The sequence below is a fragment of the Hemiscyllium ocellatum genome, chromosome 34, assembly GCF_020745735.1.
Source record: "Hemiscyllium ocellatum isolate sHemOce1 chromosome 34, sHemOce1.pat.X.cur, whole genome shotgun sequence".
Taxonomy (NCBI): Eukaryota; Metazoa; Chordata; class Chondrichthyes; order Orectolobiformes; family Hemiscylliidae; genus Hemiscyllium; species Hemiscyllium ocellatum.
The window spans coordinates 23,574,254-23,591,883 of NC_083434.1; the positions used below are offsets into that span (position 1 = coordinate 23,574,254).

A 17,630-nucleotide genomic window follows, 5' to 3' on the forward strand; every position below is an offset into this window, starting at 1 on the left:
CATTTCAAGAGGTGCCACAAAATGGCTGGAAAATTTTCATACAAAAGCAAATATGGCAGATGCTTAAAATTTGACATAGATCAGGTAAATGCTGCAAATGTTTAGCAGATAATGTACCATATGTGGAGAGAGATGTAGAATTCACTTGTCAGTAGAATGATTCTGTCCAAAACATCCACCCAAAGACATGTGCCTGCCCATTCCTTTATCCAAGGTGACCTGGACATCCTGAGGATTCTGTGCCCAGTCCAGATATCTGCTGCAAAACAGGCCAACACCTCCTGTTGGTTCCTTCATGAAACTGTATTCCACTTTAAGCTCAGAATTTTCAGGTTGCAATGTTGGAGCTAATAGGCTCAGGGCTGAAACTAGGCAGCATACTGCTTTAATTGCTTCGTTTCGTTTGACCTTTTGCTTAAAATTTGCTTACACATACATCACTACTAAAAGGATGCCTTCATGTTGGGACAGGAAAGACAAGTTCACAGGAGTTGCTATGGAGCTCATTGTCCATCAAATATTGCAGAATACATTTGCCCGTGTAGTGTACAAAATATAATAAAACATTTGTGTACAAACAGCAAGATACCAGAATCTACTCCGTTTGGATAAGAGATGCAAGGAGGAATTCTCTTGTCTGCTGTTTTATATAATAGAGCTGTGCAATATCTTATGTGCTCTGTCTAAAATACCTTCCAAAGGATGTTTCCTGTGAAAATAGTGTACCCATAATTTTTCAGTCAGAGCCCAGACTTTATGCTCAAATCTCCAGTAAAAACCAGCCTGCAGTCTGATGAATCAGGAGAATTAGTATGACATTTTCTTTCTAAACTAAATCAAAATAGTATGAAAGTTGATTTGGAAAAATTAGTAGTAGTTTACTTTATATTATGCAGGTCAGAGTTGTTTTCATATAAAATCCCTGTTACGGCATCTGAAACTACTTTAGGAAAACCTTTATTTAATGCTCACATATGGAGCAAGATTTCAGCCATGGCCTCTTTTGATATTCATACACAGGCAACTCCTGCATGAGTATCCTGATCATAATCAGGACTGAGAAACATTTTTAATCTTCCAGACACAGGGATTGGATAGCAAGCTCCCTCTCCAGTGCCTCATCAAGTGCTGCCAAGGCAAACACAACATAGAGTTTAATGCAGAATAACGCTCCATTTGCATTTGAGGAGCAGGGCAAACTCTAATTGTTGTCATGTTACAATTGGCCGCACAAACTGGTGAAATATTCCACCCCCTTGTTGCATCGCTGTGTGTTGGAGGACCCACTGCAGGTTCAATCCTCCCAGCTCTTTGTGCACTTCCTACTTGGCCAGAGTCCGTTTAGTTCCTTTTATGCTCTGCACACCCCAAACCCCACAATTCATTCTACCCTTCCTTTAGTAGTTTACAATCCTAATCTCCCCCCAAAAAAATCTGACAATGTTACAATCGGCAGTCTCATCATCGACTGAGTTTGCACAGTGTTCCAGGATGGTACTGGGTAACCACAGGAGCAGCAAAGCATCTCAATATATGATTCAGAACTGAAAGAGCCAGTTCTGAGCCACAAATGCACTGTCTGTAACGTAGATAATACTCTGCATGCTTGGGACATTTAAAAAAAATTAAAAATATTAATTGTGTTTAAATACTTAACTTTCCCATGCAAATTCTTCTTTAGCTGACTTGGCAGATCCTGGAGCTGATGTGGTGTTCATGGTTAATAGTCAAGATAGCCAAGTACTTAAAATGATTCAGAAATTTATAATGGGAACTATTGGACAGTTGAATGTTGGACTGGACAAATACAGAATTGGATTTTCGCAATTCGGCAAGGATGTGAAAACAGAATTTTTATTGAAGCATTCTGTTAGCAAGAAGGACATGTTGAATCACTTAATGAAGAGTTACAGCCTTCAAGATGGACCACCACTGGCTATACCAGATGCCATTCATCACCTACAAACAACTGACTTCACATCATCGGCTGGAAGTAGGAAGAATGAAAACATTCCTCAAATCGCAGTAATAATTACTGACGCATCGTCACAGGATGCTGTTAAAGATCATTCCAAAATTTTAATCAAAGACGGTGTAAGGGTTATCTCCATTGCCATATCAAAATCAGAGACTGACCAACCACAAATAGGAATGGATTATTCATTGGACTCATTTGTTTCCCTGTACTCGTACTTGAATCGGCTATACCAATATTCAGATGATCTGTCTCTCACAATACGAAATATTACTAAAGAAGAGAGCAAGGTTGAAAAACCATCAGGTAAAACCCAACCTATGTTCTTTGGAAAATGAGTTATCTTTTGCAAACTATAATGTCTGTCTGCTTGGTATTTACTATTCTGCCGAATGCATTAGCTCATCACATATCGGTCACACAGCACATTAGGAGCACGTATCCTTTTCATGAAAGCTCTGCAGATGGGTATACGATGCAGAACAAAACAATTTTTGCTTGAACATAATGAATAAAAATTGAAGCAATAACCTTTATCTTGTCTCCAAGCCTTGCCACCTGGCAAACTGTTTATCAAATTATACCACGTGGAAATAACTGGAGTGTAATGCACATTCGCACACAATCCTTTCAGATCTAAATTCAGGCAGATGATGTGAAAAAGTCCTTTTTTCTATTGGCTGAATTGTTCAAATGTGAAATACAGAGGCTTTGAATAACCTTAACTAAAAAACCTGGGTATTAATCTGTTGTGTAAAATTGCTGAATATTTAAAGTTCACGTTAGAGTACCCCACCTAATATTTTTATCAGGATGGATTCACTTCAAATCGTGAACCCATTTACATATTTGAAATTTGTTCTTATATTCCCAGAGGCATTTCATCCCATGAGTGGCAATAATTCAGCTCTCACAATTAGGAACGAATTGGCTCTTCCATTTTCTTTGAGGTGAGGCTTACAGGTTGCTGTCAATCTTCATGAACAGACTCAACCCTCCATCGCAGGGTGGCCTGAACTTCATAGAAACAATGGTGGTTTGCCAGTCAGTGTGGCTTGAGCCTCCCAGTGTAGGCCAATGGAGGTGATATCCTACTGTACATCAGGTTGATCCTCTAATGTCTGGGCAATTGCCAAGATGCTTTTTATTCATTTGGGTCCAACAGTATTTACAGAAGCTTTCTTCTCTGTTAATTCCTGCCTTCTCCACTCTTGCCTTCTGTGTAAACCACCAATTGGGCTTGCTGTTCAGATGGATATGTACATGTGTAGGTGCCCTATTCTTATTCACCATATTGTAAACATTTTTCACCTGTTTAACACAGCACCTGACTGCATCTTGAGTAACTTCAGAGTTCTGTTCTAATTTGAACCTAGAGATCATGTCAATGGACTAGTGACCCAAGGACGCAGGTAATAAAATCCCTACAGTGTGTAAGTAGGCCATTATGCCCATCAAATCCACACGGACCTTCCGAAGAGCACCCAGCCAGACCTACCCCATCCCTGTAACCCTGTATGTCCCATGGCCAATCCACCTAACCTGCCCATTTTTGGACTGTACAAGGAAACCAGAGCACTGGAAGGAAACCTACACAGACACTGGGAGAATGTGCAAACTCCACACAGACAGTTACCAGAGGCTGGAATCGAACCTGGATCTCTGGCACTGTGAGGCAGCAGTGCTAAGACCCAGATCATGAATAGCAAATCACAAGTATAATACTGACCTTGGGAAGTCCACTACAAAACGTCTTCCAGCCTGGAAAATGTCGAGTGATCATTACTCCCTATTTCCTATCACGCAGCCAATTTTGTATCTATGTTGGTACTGACCCTTTTGTTTCCTGACCAATAGATTTCCTTGCAAGTCTGTTGTATATCAAACCATCTTCTGAAAGTTCATGTACACCACAGCAACAGCATTACCCTCTATTGCCTTTTCAAAAAAAATTCCAAGTTCATTAAACATGAAATTTTTGCTGACTCTTCCTAATCAGTTGACATTTTTCCTGTAACTGCTAATTCTACCCTGAATAATTGTTTCTCAAAACTTCACCACCACTGAAGTCAAGCTGATCAGCTGGGCTTATCATTACAACTTTCTCAGACAAGGTCATAATGTTTGCAAATTTCTAAAATTCTACCATCTCCTCTGAGTCCAGGGAAGAGTATAAAATTGTAAGCAGTGCTCCAGCAATTTGCACTCTCACTTCTTTCAAAAGCCTTGGATGCATCTCATTTGGTTATGTTGCCTTGTCAGCTTCAAGTGTCAATAGTCTGCCCAACATTTCTCTGTCAAATGACTTAGTTCCCTCCTGTGATACCGCAGCCTGGATATCATCTCTCTCTTTAGTAAGGACAGACTTTTTTTTCCCTTATCCTGAGTTCACCTGTGAATTTGCTATTGCCTGTGCTAGTACCAGTTGCATCTCTGAATACTTAAACAGGTCTTCTCTTCTCATATTCTCTCTTAGTTCCTCTAACCCTGTCAAGTTACATTAAAGCCTTCTCACTAGCCCGAGCTGTACAAATGAATCACAGCCAATGAAGCCCACATTCCTTGAATTAATGGGGAAAAACTCTCAAGTCTTTCAGTCATTTCTCAACATAGTTCCTCAAGAATTAGTTCCATGGCATTTCTAAGCAAAGCTTCTAAGGTCATTTAGAGGCCACCACTTCTAAGGAAGATGAGAAACATCAACACTTTGGAAGTGCTGCAGATTGCCACAATGACAATCTCTCTCAAAGGCCAAGGTAGTGGGTGATGAGTTGCAAAGATATGAGATGTGGCATAGTCATGCAGACATGGCAGAATTTTTTGGTTAATCTAAAGTCTTTCCCATTACATCTCATTACATCTTTCAAGTTTATACTGTTATGTTTTTGTTTTACAGTGTGCCAGTCAGACTTAATTGCTGATATTGTTTACCTGGTGGATGAATCTGGCAGCATTGGGGAAACAAACTTTGAACTGATGCGTAATTTTCTGGTCCGTGTTACCAGCGCGCTGGACATAGGTCATGACAAAGTGCAAATTGGTTTGGTTCAATACAGTGATGCTACCACACCAGCACTTTACCTTAACACATTCCAAACAAAGGTCAGTGTGCTTGACCATATAAAAGCAATGCCTTATAGGAAAGGACGGACAAATACTGGGGCCGCCATTGATTATGTGATGCATAATTACTTTAATGAAAGTCGTGGTAGTAGGAAAAGACAAGGAGTTCCTCAGATTGCTATAGTAATTACTGATGGAAAATCATCTGATGAGGTCTCAGCACCAGCCCAGGCCCTGCGGAGTCATGGTGTTACTGTCTATGCTTTGGGAATTAAGGATGCCATTGTAGCTGAACTCGAAGACATCGCCTCATATCCTCCAAACAAGTATGTTTCCAATATTGAGGACTTTGGCCACTTGAGGTCATTGGAAACTCAAATACAGAAGAAGATTTGCAGTGAGATTATAGACATAATCTCTGTTAAACCACATGAAGAAGAGATTCTTCAACAAGGTGAGATTTTTAAAAATGCTACTTTGCAAATTCAGAATGCAGTTGCCATGAAGCTGAATTATTTAACGACCCAGTATCTTTTATGTCAAATGGGCTCAAACGTAAACATTTTTATCCTTGGCCGATAATCATTTTATAATAATTTCTACAGTTAAGGGTGGTGCACAGAAGCTATTCTGCCAAAGATGATTGTTGTTAAAGTAAAGCTGTAATGAAATGACTTGTAGTTGTACACATTCACTTACCTGGAACAGGGCTTGAACCCATGATATTCCGAGATAGAAGTGGAAGTGTTGCAAACTGACTCTAGTATCAAAGAGCAGTGATGTGGAGAGAGGGGCAGAATGCTGTAACCTCATTCCTAACAGCTTTCCTGGAGTGTCCTTTGGTTGAAAGATTACGTGTAAGCATAAATCAGCCATTGGTTTTGTGAATATTCTCCAAGTTTATGGTTGACGTATTATCTGCTTCTGAGGGAGCCTTACTTTAGGAGCTATGCCCTGCAATAGAGCTGACAACTAGAAATTTAGCACTGAATGAAGAATAAAGTTTGCTCTGAGACAACAGGGCCTCGTTTTACACTCTGCGGAATTGAAGGTGAGAGAGAGTACTGCAATTCAAAATGGAACTGGTGTGCAGTCTATCAGCCCAACAGCCTGTTGAAACCCTAAGTGACAGATTAATGCAAACCACGAAAGTCAGGAAGGCCAACTGTAGCTGTATAAGTCACACACCCCGACATACACCGACACACACACACACACACACACACACACACCCCGACACACACACACACACACCCCGACATACACTGACACACACACACACCCCGACATACACTGACACACGGACACACACACACCCCGACACACACCGACACACACACACACACCCCGACATACACCGACACACACACACACACACCGACACACACACACACACACCGACATACACCGACACACACACACACACCCCAACATACACTCACACACACACACACACACACACACACACCCCGACATACACCGACACACACGCACACCCCGACATACACAGACACACCGACATACACGGACGCGGATGCACACACCGACACACACACACCGATACACACACACACCGACATACACCTACACACATACACACCCCAACATACACTGACACACACATACCCCCAACATACACCGACACACACACACACCACGACATACACACACACGCACCCCGACACACACACACACCCCGACATACACCAACACGCACACCCCCCGACATACGCCAACACACACACACCCCGACATACACGGACACACACACCCCGACATACACCGACACACACACACCGGCATACACCGACACACACACACCGGCATACACCTACACACATACACACACTGATACACACACATACCCCCGACATACACCGACACACACACACCCCGACACACACACACGCACACAAATCCCAACACACACACACCCCCGACATACACCGACACACACACCCCGACATACACCGACACATACCTACCCCGACATATACTGACACACACACACCCCAACATACACTGATACACACACAGACATACACCAACACACACCGACCCACACACACACTTACCCCGACATACACCGACACACACCAACACACGCACACCCTGACATACACCGACACACACACACACCTACCCCGACATACACCAACACACACTGACACACACACACACACACACACCTATCCCGACATACACCAACACACACACACAGAGACATACACTGACATACACACACCCCGACATACACCGACACACACACATGCACACGCGCGCGTACACACACACCCCGACACACACCGACACACACCCTGACACACCCCGACACACACAGACACACACACACACCCCGACATACACCGACACACACTCCAACATACACCAACACACACACACATCCCGACATACACCGACACACACCCCAATATGCACCAACACACTGACATACACGGACGGACACACACACACACATACACACCCCGACACACACGGACACACACATACACACCGACACACACACACACGCGCACACACACACACACACACACGGACACACACCCCTACGCACACACCCTGACATACGCGAACACACACACACCGACATACACCTACACACCCCAACATATACCGACACACACACCTACCCCGACATACACCGACACACACACACCCCGACACACACACACACACACACCAACATACACCGATACACACACACACCCCGACACAGACACACCCCAACATACACCGATACACACACACACACACCTATCCCGACATACACGGACACACACACAACCCGACATACAGTGACACACACCCCGACACGCACCGACACACACACACACACACAGACACAGACACACACCTACACACACACCGACACACACACGCCCCGACATACACCGACACACACACGCGCGCGCACACATACACACCCCGACATACACCCACCCACACCCCGACACACACACACACACACACACGCACACACACACAACATGCACCGACATACACCAACACACACCCCGATATACACTGACACACACCCCGACACACACACACACCGACACACACACACACCGACACACGGACACATACACGCACACACACACATACACCCTGACACACACACACCCCGACATACACCGACACACACACACCGACATACACCTACACGCCTACACACCCCAACGTACACCAACACACACACACACCCCGTCATACACCAACACACACACATACCCTGTAATACACCGACACACACACACACCGACATACACCGATACATACACACACACCTACCCCGACATACGCCGACACACACACCCCGACATACAATGACACACACACCCAGACATACACTGACACACACACACAGACATACACCAACACACACCGACACACACACACCTATCCCAACACACACTGACACACACCCACCCACAAACCTACACTAACACACTCACACATACACCCCCGACATACATCGACACACACACAGACATACACCAACACACACCGACACACACACACCTTGACATACACCGACACACACACCCCGACACACACACACCCAACATACACTGACACACACATACCTATGCACACGCCCCCAACTTACACTGACACACACACACCCCTGCCCTGACATACACCAACACACACACGCACCCCGTCATACACCAACACACACCCCCCCCCGTAATACACCGACACACACACCGACATACACCGATACATACACACACACCTACCCCGACATACACCGACATACACACCCCGACATACACTGACACACACACACACACAGACATACACCAACACACACCGACACACACACACCTATCCCGACACACACTGACACACACACACACACAGACATACACTAACACACTCACACATACACCCCCGACATACATCGACACACACCGACACAGACATACACCAACACACACCGACACACACACCTTGACATACACCGACACACACACCCCGACACACACACACCCAACATACACTGACACACACACACCTACACACACGCCCCCAACTTACACTGACACACACACACACCTGCCCTGACATACACCAACACACACACACCCCGACACATACACACCCAACATACACCGTCACACACACCTACACACACACCTACACACACACTCACACACACACACCAACTTACACCGACACTCACACATACACCTGCCCCGACATACACCGACACACACCCACCCCGACATACACCAACACACACACACACACACAACATACACCGATACACACACACACACACACACCAACACACATACACCTCAACATACACTGACACATATACACGCACACACGAAAAGTAGATTATTTGCAGGGTTGAGGAAAACGAGAAAATCCGTTCAGTTGTCTTTGCTTCCTAGTTCCAATGTTGAGATCCTACTCCGGCTAGCCAGCCCCTTGGTGTTTAACGGTCTTTTTTTGAAAGCTTTCACTAGTTTGTAAGAAGCTCAGAATGATTGATGTACTTCAAAATTATCTCTGAATTATCAATTCATAGCTCACAGCCACTGTTGCAGGAAAGAACGTTGACATTTTTTTTTCAAGTTTAAGCCTGAGTATTTTACTGCAAAGAACAGGCAGCTTCTGATGAGAAAAACGGCCGCATTCCATTCTGCCTCTTTCTCTCTCTCTCTGTCAGAGTTGCAAAGCTTGAATTTCCCCATTTTGAGAGTCAACTGAAGGTAAGCAGTGTGAGATGATTGATGAACGGTGAACTGAGGTTACAGTTTCTGTTGTCACACTTGAATTAGTCATTCACATACAGCTTACACAAAAACGACCTGTCCGGTTTTTACTCTCCTGTGCTCTTCACTCTCTTCTGCCTCCTCCTCTTCCTTCTGGACTTGCTCCTCGACTTCTCATCTCAGGCTGTGACATGGATATAGAAACCAGCTGACTCATCTTGTTTTGTCCTGACATTTCACCTGTATGCATTTTTCACCTCGTGCCCCTGGAATAGTCACCAGCCTAACTGAGTGTTGTATCAAATTTACATTCAATCCTGCTGCTTTAGATGAGGTTGCACAGTTCCGATGGATTGGGAAGTGAACATGTGACCTCCCAAATTTAATAATTGATGTTCAAGCCAATGCCATATGTGGTGCAATTTACCTGTCTTAATTTTTGTAGTGCAATTTAATATATGTAAAGTGCAGGTTAATTTGTAATTTTACTTCTTAGGTTTACCAAAGTGTTGGCTTCACAAATTGAAGGGAAAACTGACAAATCTTGAATGCAGGAGTTAGGATAAATCCTACAAGTGAGCATCAGTGCTGCCGTGTGTTCCAGCTTTTTTTGAGGAACTAAAGCAATATCCCTTTCTCTTTCAGGCTGTGTTGAAACAGAACAAGCTGATATTTTTTTCCTGATTGATGGGTCAGGTAGTATACAGCCCAACAACTTTGAAGAGGTTAGAACATTTCTGTCAGACGTGACGAAGCTCTTCAGTATTGGAGCAGACCAAGTTCGCGTTGGGGTTGTGCAGTATTCAGATCATGTAAAATCTGAATTTGAAATAACTCGATATACCAATGAAGCGGGACTATTGGGAGCGATTAAACAAATTGTTCAAGTCGGAGGAGGCACCGAAACAGGCCGTGCATTATCCTATATGACGACTTATATCGATGAAGCGAAGCGCAGCCGGAACACCGAAGTGCAGCGTGTACTGATCACTCTCACAGATGGAGAGTCAAGTGATAATGTAACGAGTCCTGCGATGGAAGTGAGGCAACAGGGGGTGGTTGTCTATGCTGTTGGTGTAGGAGCTGCCAACAAAAGTGAACTTCGGCTCATTGCAGGAGCTGACAACAGAGTTTTTTACGTAAAAAACTTTGATGCTTTATCAGATATAAAAAACAAAATTGGACGGGCCATCTGTATAGATAAAGGTAAGGAAATAGCAATAATCCACATGTTCTTAAAAATTTAAATTCAGGCGTGACTTCCTCATTAGTTATTGTGAAGACCAACAGTAACATTTTTTACCATCTCCTTGCACCAATAAAAATGGTCTTCTGTGATGGCAATGAATTACCGATGGGCTGTTTCTCCTGATCATGACAGTGAGTAACACTGCAGTCCTTCAAACAAAGGTGAATGCACCTGTCCATAAACCACACAATCAAAGAGTTAATGCAGAATCCTTACTTGTGGTTATGAGACGCGCAGCTTTGAATCGGAGACATATGAGAGAATTAAAATAAGAATGTTGAAAGGTCTTTGACATGAACTATTAACACTGTTACTGTCTCCGCTGATGCTACCAAACCTGCTGAGTATTTCCAGTATTATCTGTTCTTATTATGGAAATGATCAATTGTTTGTTAAGGGAGATTCATGAGAAGCAAGGACATAGGTATCTGGTTGTGAGAGTTGATATTGCTCCAAGAATTTATTGGTCTCATGCACCTGGAATTCTGTTGGTAGTTTGACCTCCTCACCTAAAAATGGATACAATTACCACAGAAACAATGCAGCAGAGGTTCACGTGGTATATGAGACGACCAAATGAGGACTGATTGGTTCTACTGGACCTTTAATCACTTGCGTTTTAAATAATGGAAGGAGAGCAGCACCAGAGACCCAGATTTGAGTCCAGCTTCAGGCAACTGTCTGTGTGGAGTTTCCACATTCTCCCAGTGTCTGCGTGGGTTTCCTCCAGGTGCTCCGGTTTCCTCCCACAATCCAAAGATGTGCAGGCTAGGAGAATTGGCCATGCTAAATTGCCCATAGTGTTCAGGAATGTGTAGTCTAGGTGCATTAGTCAGTGTTAAATATAGGACAATAAGGTAGGAGAATGGGTCTGGGTGGGTGACTCTTGGAGGGTGAGTATGGACTTGTCGGGCTGAAGGACCTCTTTCCACACCGTAGGGATTCTATGATTCTATGATCGGATTATAAAATTTTAGCAGGGCTGGACAGATGAGATACAGGGAGGATATATCCCCGGTCAGAGAGTCTGGAACCAGTGGTCTCAGTTTCAGGATATGGGATTGGCCATTTAGGACTGAGGTAAAGAAACATTTTTTTTTCACTCATAGGGTGGTGAACATGTGAAATTGCACTTCTTTTATTCATTCATGGGAAAAGGACCTGGCTGGGCAGGCAGCATTTATTGCCCATTCTTAATTGCCCAGAGGGCTGTTAAAAGTCAACCACATTGGCTGTGGGTCTGGAGACACATGTAGGCCAGACCACACAAGGGTGGCAGTTTCCTTCCCTCAAGGACATTAGCGAACCGGATGGTTCCAACAATTGACAGTGGTCATCAACAATTTGGATGAATCATGTGTCATGGGAAACACTGATCCCATGCTCAGGGACAGCATGCATTCTGAAGCTGCTTAGCTAGTCTCCCAGCTGGAGGGGGTACACCCAGAAGCCTGCCATTAGAGTTGAAGGGTGCAGTCACCATGAGATTGGTGAAGGATTTCCATCACTAGTCATAGCATGTATATTTTGTGTTTCTGCTGCCCAAAACCACTAGGTCTTGCAGGCTTGCTTTGGTTGTGCAAGGTATTTCCTTCTTCCATTGTCCAGGAAGAGGATGTCTGTCCTCTCCGTCATGGCCTTCAGCATCCTCTGGGTGGACATCTATGAGCAAGCAAGGTGGTGTGCCCCTGATTCCAGATCTACACCATTCCTGAGACATTTTCTAAAGGTCAGCAGTTTGACGTAAACAGTGACCACTGTTTAAATTGGACCTGCACATTAAAATTGTAGATTCTGTTCCTGCCCTCTGGCTGCAAATTGGACAGTGATTCCCCCTCTCTCCACATCAGTTAGGGATTCCTTCATGTGGATATTTTGTGTAATTTCTGTCCCCACTGTGTATAGGGTGAGGGTGGTTTGACAACCCAGAAATTGTTCTGCTTTCCATTTCCCACTCCAACTCAAATTAAATCTGCTCAGTATTTTTAAAAGCAAATGGATTTCTTTCGTCATGAGCCTAAGTGATTTTGGCCCAAGGTTTTACGGTGATTGAGTAATATTTGCACCACACAAATACCAGGCAATGACCTTCTCCAATAAAAGAAAATCGAACCAGAGCCTCTTCATGTTCAATGGTGTTACCATCACTGAATCCCCCACTATCAACATCCTCGGGGTTACCATTCCCCAGAAACTTAACTAGACTTGCCACATAAATGCACTGACTACAAGAGCAGGTCAGAGACCAGGAATACTGCAGCAAGTAACTGACTTCCCAAAGCCTGTCCATTATCTACAAGGCACAAGTCAAAAGTGTTATGGCATACCCCCCCACTTGCTTGGATGGGTGCAATTCCAACACCACTCAAGAAGTTTGACCATCTAGAACAAAGTAGCTCACTTGATTGGCACCATATCTGCATGCATCCACACCCTCTACCACCAATGTTGAGTAGCAGAAGTGTGTATTATCTACAAGATGCACTGCAGAAATTTGCCTAAGATTCTTAGGTAGCACCTTCCAAACCCATGACCACTTCTGTCAAGAAGGACAAGGGCAGCAGATACATGGGAACTCTACCACCTCTAAGTTCTCATCCAAGTCATTCACCATCCTGACTTGGAAATATATTGGCATTTCTTCAATGTCTCTTGGTCAAATTCTTGGACTTCTCATCCTAACAGCACCAATGGCACATGGACTGGAGCAGTTCAAGAAGGCAGCTCACTCTCACCTTCTCAAGGGCAACTAAGGACAGGCAATAAATGCTGGGCAGTCAGCAACGTCCATGTCCCACAGGACAATTCAAAACATCTATATTGTATCGTTTGACTGCAGGATCTGTGTAGGCTGATGTTGACTTAATAATAGGAAGACCATTGGAAGACATTGCGTCCTGAAGTAAAAGATTAATTGAAGAACATTAAATATGTTACACAACACAAACTTCTTATTTTTCTCATTCCATTTGAAGTTTAATGCTGGATTTCTGAAATGTCAAATTACTGAGAAATGAAATTATATGTTACAGTTTTATTTCTAAAAGCTTATTAATTAATTTGATTGGATGCAACATAGGGATGCAAATAAGCAATATTGCCCTTGAGCCTGTTCCACGTTCCAGTTACACTGTGGTCTCTTTGAACATCAGCTACGTTTACTTAGAATCATAGAATCCCTACAGTGCGAGAAGAAGCTATTTGGCCCATTGCATCTACACTAACACTCCAAAGAATATCCCACCCAAACCCCGCAACCCTCTACCCTATTCTCATAATTCTGCTACTCCAACTAGCCTACACATCCCAGGACACTGTAGACAATTTACCACACTCAATTCACCTAACCAGCACAACCTCGGACTGTGGGAGGAAAACAGATCACCCAGCAGAAACCCACTCAGACACAGCAATAACAAGCAAATTCCATGCAGATAGTCACCCACAGCTGGGATCGAACCCAGGTTCTTGAGGCTATGAGGCAGCAGTGCTAGCCACCGCACAACTGAATTTGCCTTGGTTCCACATTCCGTAATGGCATAAGAAAAGGAAATCTACAGATCGCAGCCTCAAAGGCACATTTATCTCAGAATGCATGGCATTTTGAGTGGTAGGTATTTAGATTTTTAATGCTGTTGTGTGTGGAAAAATTAATTTCCAAGAGAACTTAGAATCCTAAGATTTCACAACCTCATTTATGATTCTTTAATGAAAGGAAGTATACATTTGTACCAACCAACTCTACTGAATCTTTTAACATTTTGGAATGTTAATATGATGAGATTATTCTGCACACTTCTTTATTGAAGTAAATACTAACAATATTTGAAGCAACATGTATTATAATGTGGCTCTATATGCATTGGCATTATTCTAAATGTTTACATTGAAGATATTATTAATATCTTTATAACAAAATGTTAACAGAAATGAAACTGTATGAAAATCTGTCAAGTATTCAAGATACATGGGAACAAATGTGTAAATATAAAGAAATAGATATCATATATGTAACTTATATGAAATTGTGAAATTGCTATTCTCTTTAAGCTGATTTTCACAGCATTTTAAAAAGACTTATTCTGCTTTATTTTCTTTCAGCTTGCAATCCTGACCGTAAAGCTGACATCATCTTTCTAATCGATGGATCAAGCAGTATAAATGACGAAGACTTCAAGAAAGTGAAGTCATTCTTGATAAGTTTTATAAATAAAAGCAATATTGCACCAGATAAGATTCAAATTGGGTTAATACAATATTCCACAGAAGTAAAGCTAATGTTCCAGCTTAATAAATACTTTTTAAAAAATGATCTGTACAAAGCAATTGGTGACATGAAACAGATTGCAACAAATACTCTGACTGGCAATGCACTGACATTTACATTGAACTATTTTGATGAAGCTAAAGGGGGTCGCCGTGGTGTTCTACAGTATCTCATCGTGATAACTGATGGAAAGGCACAGGATGAGGTCCTTGAACCAGCCAAAGCCATAAGGGATAAAGGAGTCATCGTGTTCGCAGTGGGCATAGGTGATGTAAACTACGCGCAGCTTGAGGAAATGGGGGGATCCCCGGAAAAAGTTCAGTACATTGACAACTTTGATCTGTTGAAAGATCAAGAAGCAGAAATCTTGTGGGAGATGTGCAATTCAGATAAAAGTAAGTAAACATTTTCCTTCACTTCCAAATATAAAGAGTTCCAAGAATTGACTGATCATGTATTCAAAAAGAAGTTTGGAACTAAGATCATAATCCATAACAACAGAAGTAGTCTATTCAGTCCATCAGGTCTGTGTGCCACTCTAGTGAAGTCTGGTTGATCTGATAACTCTCAACTCCACTTTTCCACTTTTTTTCCATGACCCTTAATTCCCTTGATGAATAAAAATCTGATTCTGTCAGCGTTGAATATACTTAACCAACTAGCCTCTGTGATAAAGAATTTCAGGTTCACTGTTATATGTGTTAAATGGGCAGTCCCTTATTCTGAGATTATATCCTTTGATCCTGGACTGTCCCATAAGGGACAACATTCTTCCTGCGTTAGTCCTGTCAAGTCCCCAAAGGATATTGTACGTTTCAATAAAGCCACCTCTCAGTCTTCTAGATTTCAATGAGTATAGGCCCAAACTACTCTAACTCTCCCCAAAAAACAGTCCCTCCGTAGCTAGGATCAATCTAATGAACCTTTTTTGAAATGCCTCCAATCCCAATGTATCTTCCTTTAGCTAAGGGGTCCAAACAGTTCACAATATTCTGGCTGTGGTCTGTTTGGTGCCTTGAATAGTTCCAGTAAAACCTTACCTTTAGACTCCTCTCCCTTTGAAATTCCATTGCTTCTCCCAATTACCTGCTCAAGTTAGATGCTGATCAAAACACTCATATTTAAACGGTTTCTTGGAGTACTTTGAAGAAGCTACACATGCTCTTGATAAGAGAGAACCAAAAGGCATTTGATAAGGTGCTAAATCAACATTTACTGTGAAAAAATGAAGCTTATGGTACAGGGTTTAACATATTGCATGGATTTAAGATTGTCTCACTAACAGGAAACAGACAGAAATGCAGAATTATTTTTTGGTTTGTAAAATGTAATGAGTGGTAAGGTTAAAAAAAAGTCAATGCTAGGCCCTCAACTTTTTACAATTCATATAAATGATTTGGATGAAGGATCTGAAGGTATGGTAGCTAAATTTGCTGACAACACTAAGATCAATAGGAAAATAAGTTACAAAAATGATATAGGAGATTACAGAAGGAAAAGGCAGTGGATAGTTTTCTGTGTGTCCCCTTGTGATTGAATCACAAAAAGTTAGTACAAAGGAAGATCAGTTTATTTGGAATCTTAATGTAATGTCATCATTTATTGCAATGGGAACTGAATACAAAGGTAAGGCAGCTAAGCTTCAGTCATATAGGGCAATGGTGTTGGCACATCTGGAATGTTGTTATGGTACTGGTCTTCTTATTTATGAAAGGATATAAATCCATTGGAAATAGATCAGAGGAGATTTACCATCCTAATACCATACCTTTGGAATGGACATGTTGTCATAAGAGGAAAGATTTTACAGACTCACATTGTATCCATTGAGGTTTAGAAAAGTAAGCAGTGACTTGGCTGAAATGTATCTAAGATCCTGTTGGGTCTTGGCTGGGTGGATGTGCAAAAGCTGTTTCCTCTTCGAACTAGAACTAGGGTTTACTGTTTTAGAAATAAGGGATCACTCATTAAAACAGAAATGAGTGGAAAACCTTTTTGTTCTCTCAGGAGGTCATTAGTCTTTGAACATCTCTTTTTGAGAAGGCAGTGGAAGCAGACTCTTTGATTTTTTTCATGGGTGGGTTCTTAGTGAGCAAGGAAGTGAAAAGTTATTGGAGGGTAGATGGAAATGTGCAGTAGTCAGATCAGCCATGATCGTATTGAATGGCAGAGTAGGCTTAGTGGTCAGAATGATTTGCTATTGTACAAGTATGTATGTAGCACTGTACCTACCTTGCTCCATGATCCAGGGCTGTCTTCTACATGGAACTGTCCGCAGTACCAACAGTGTCCAGTAGCAAACTGTCGGCGCTGCTGCATCTGCTG

General features: G+C 42.7%; 1 protein-coding gene across 1 annotated transcript in view; it reads left to right on the plus strand.

The window, feature by feature from the left end:
• Positions 1 to 17,630, plus strand: part of LOC132832331 (collagen alpha-6(VI) chain-like) — a 182,892-nt gene that overhangs the window by 72,230 nt on the left and 93,032 nt on the right. Inside the window, exons 11-14 of the mRNA XM_060850253.1 lie at positions 1,682 to 2,281; positions 4,872 to 5,492; positions 10,435 to 10,995; positions 15,140 to 15,700. Of these exons, the coding sequence (XP_060706236.1) occupies positions 1,682 to 2,281; positions 4,872 to 5,492; positions 10,435 to 10,995; positions 15,140 to 15,700 (2,343 nt within the window). The remainder of the gene's footprint in view (positions 1 to 1,681; positions 2,282 to 4,871; positions 5,493 to 10,434; positions 10,996 to 15,139; positions 15,701 to 17,630) is intronic.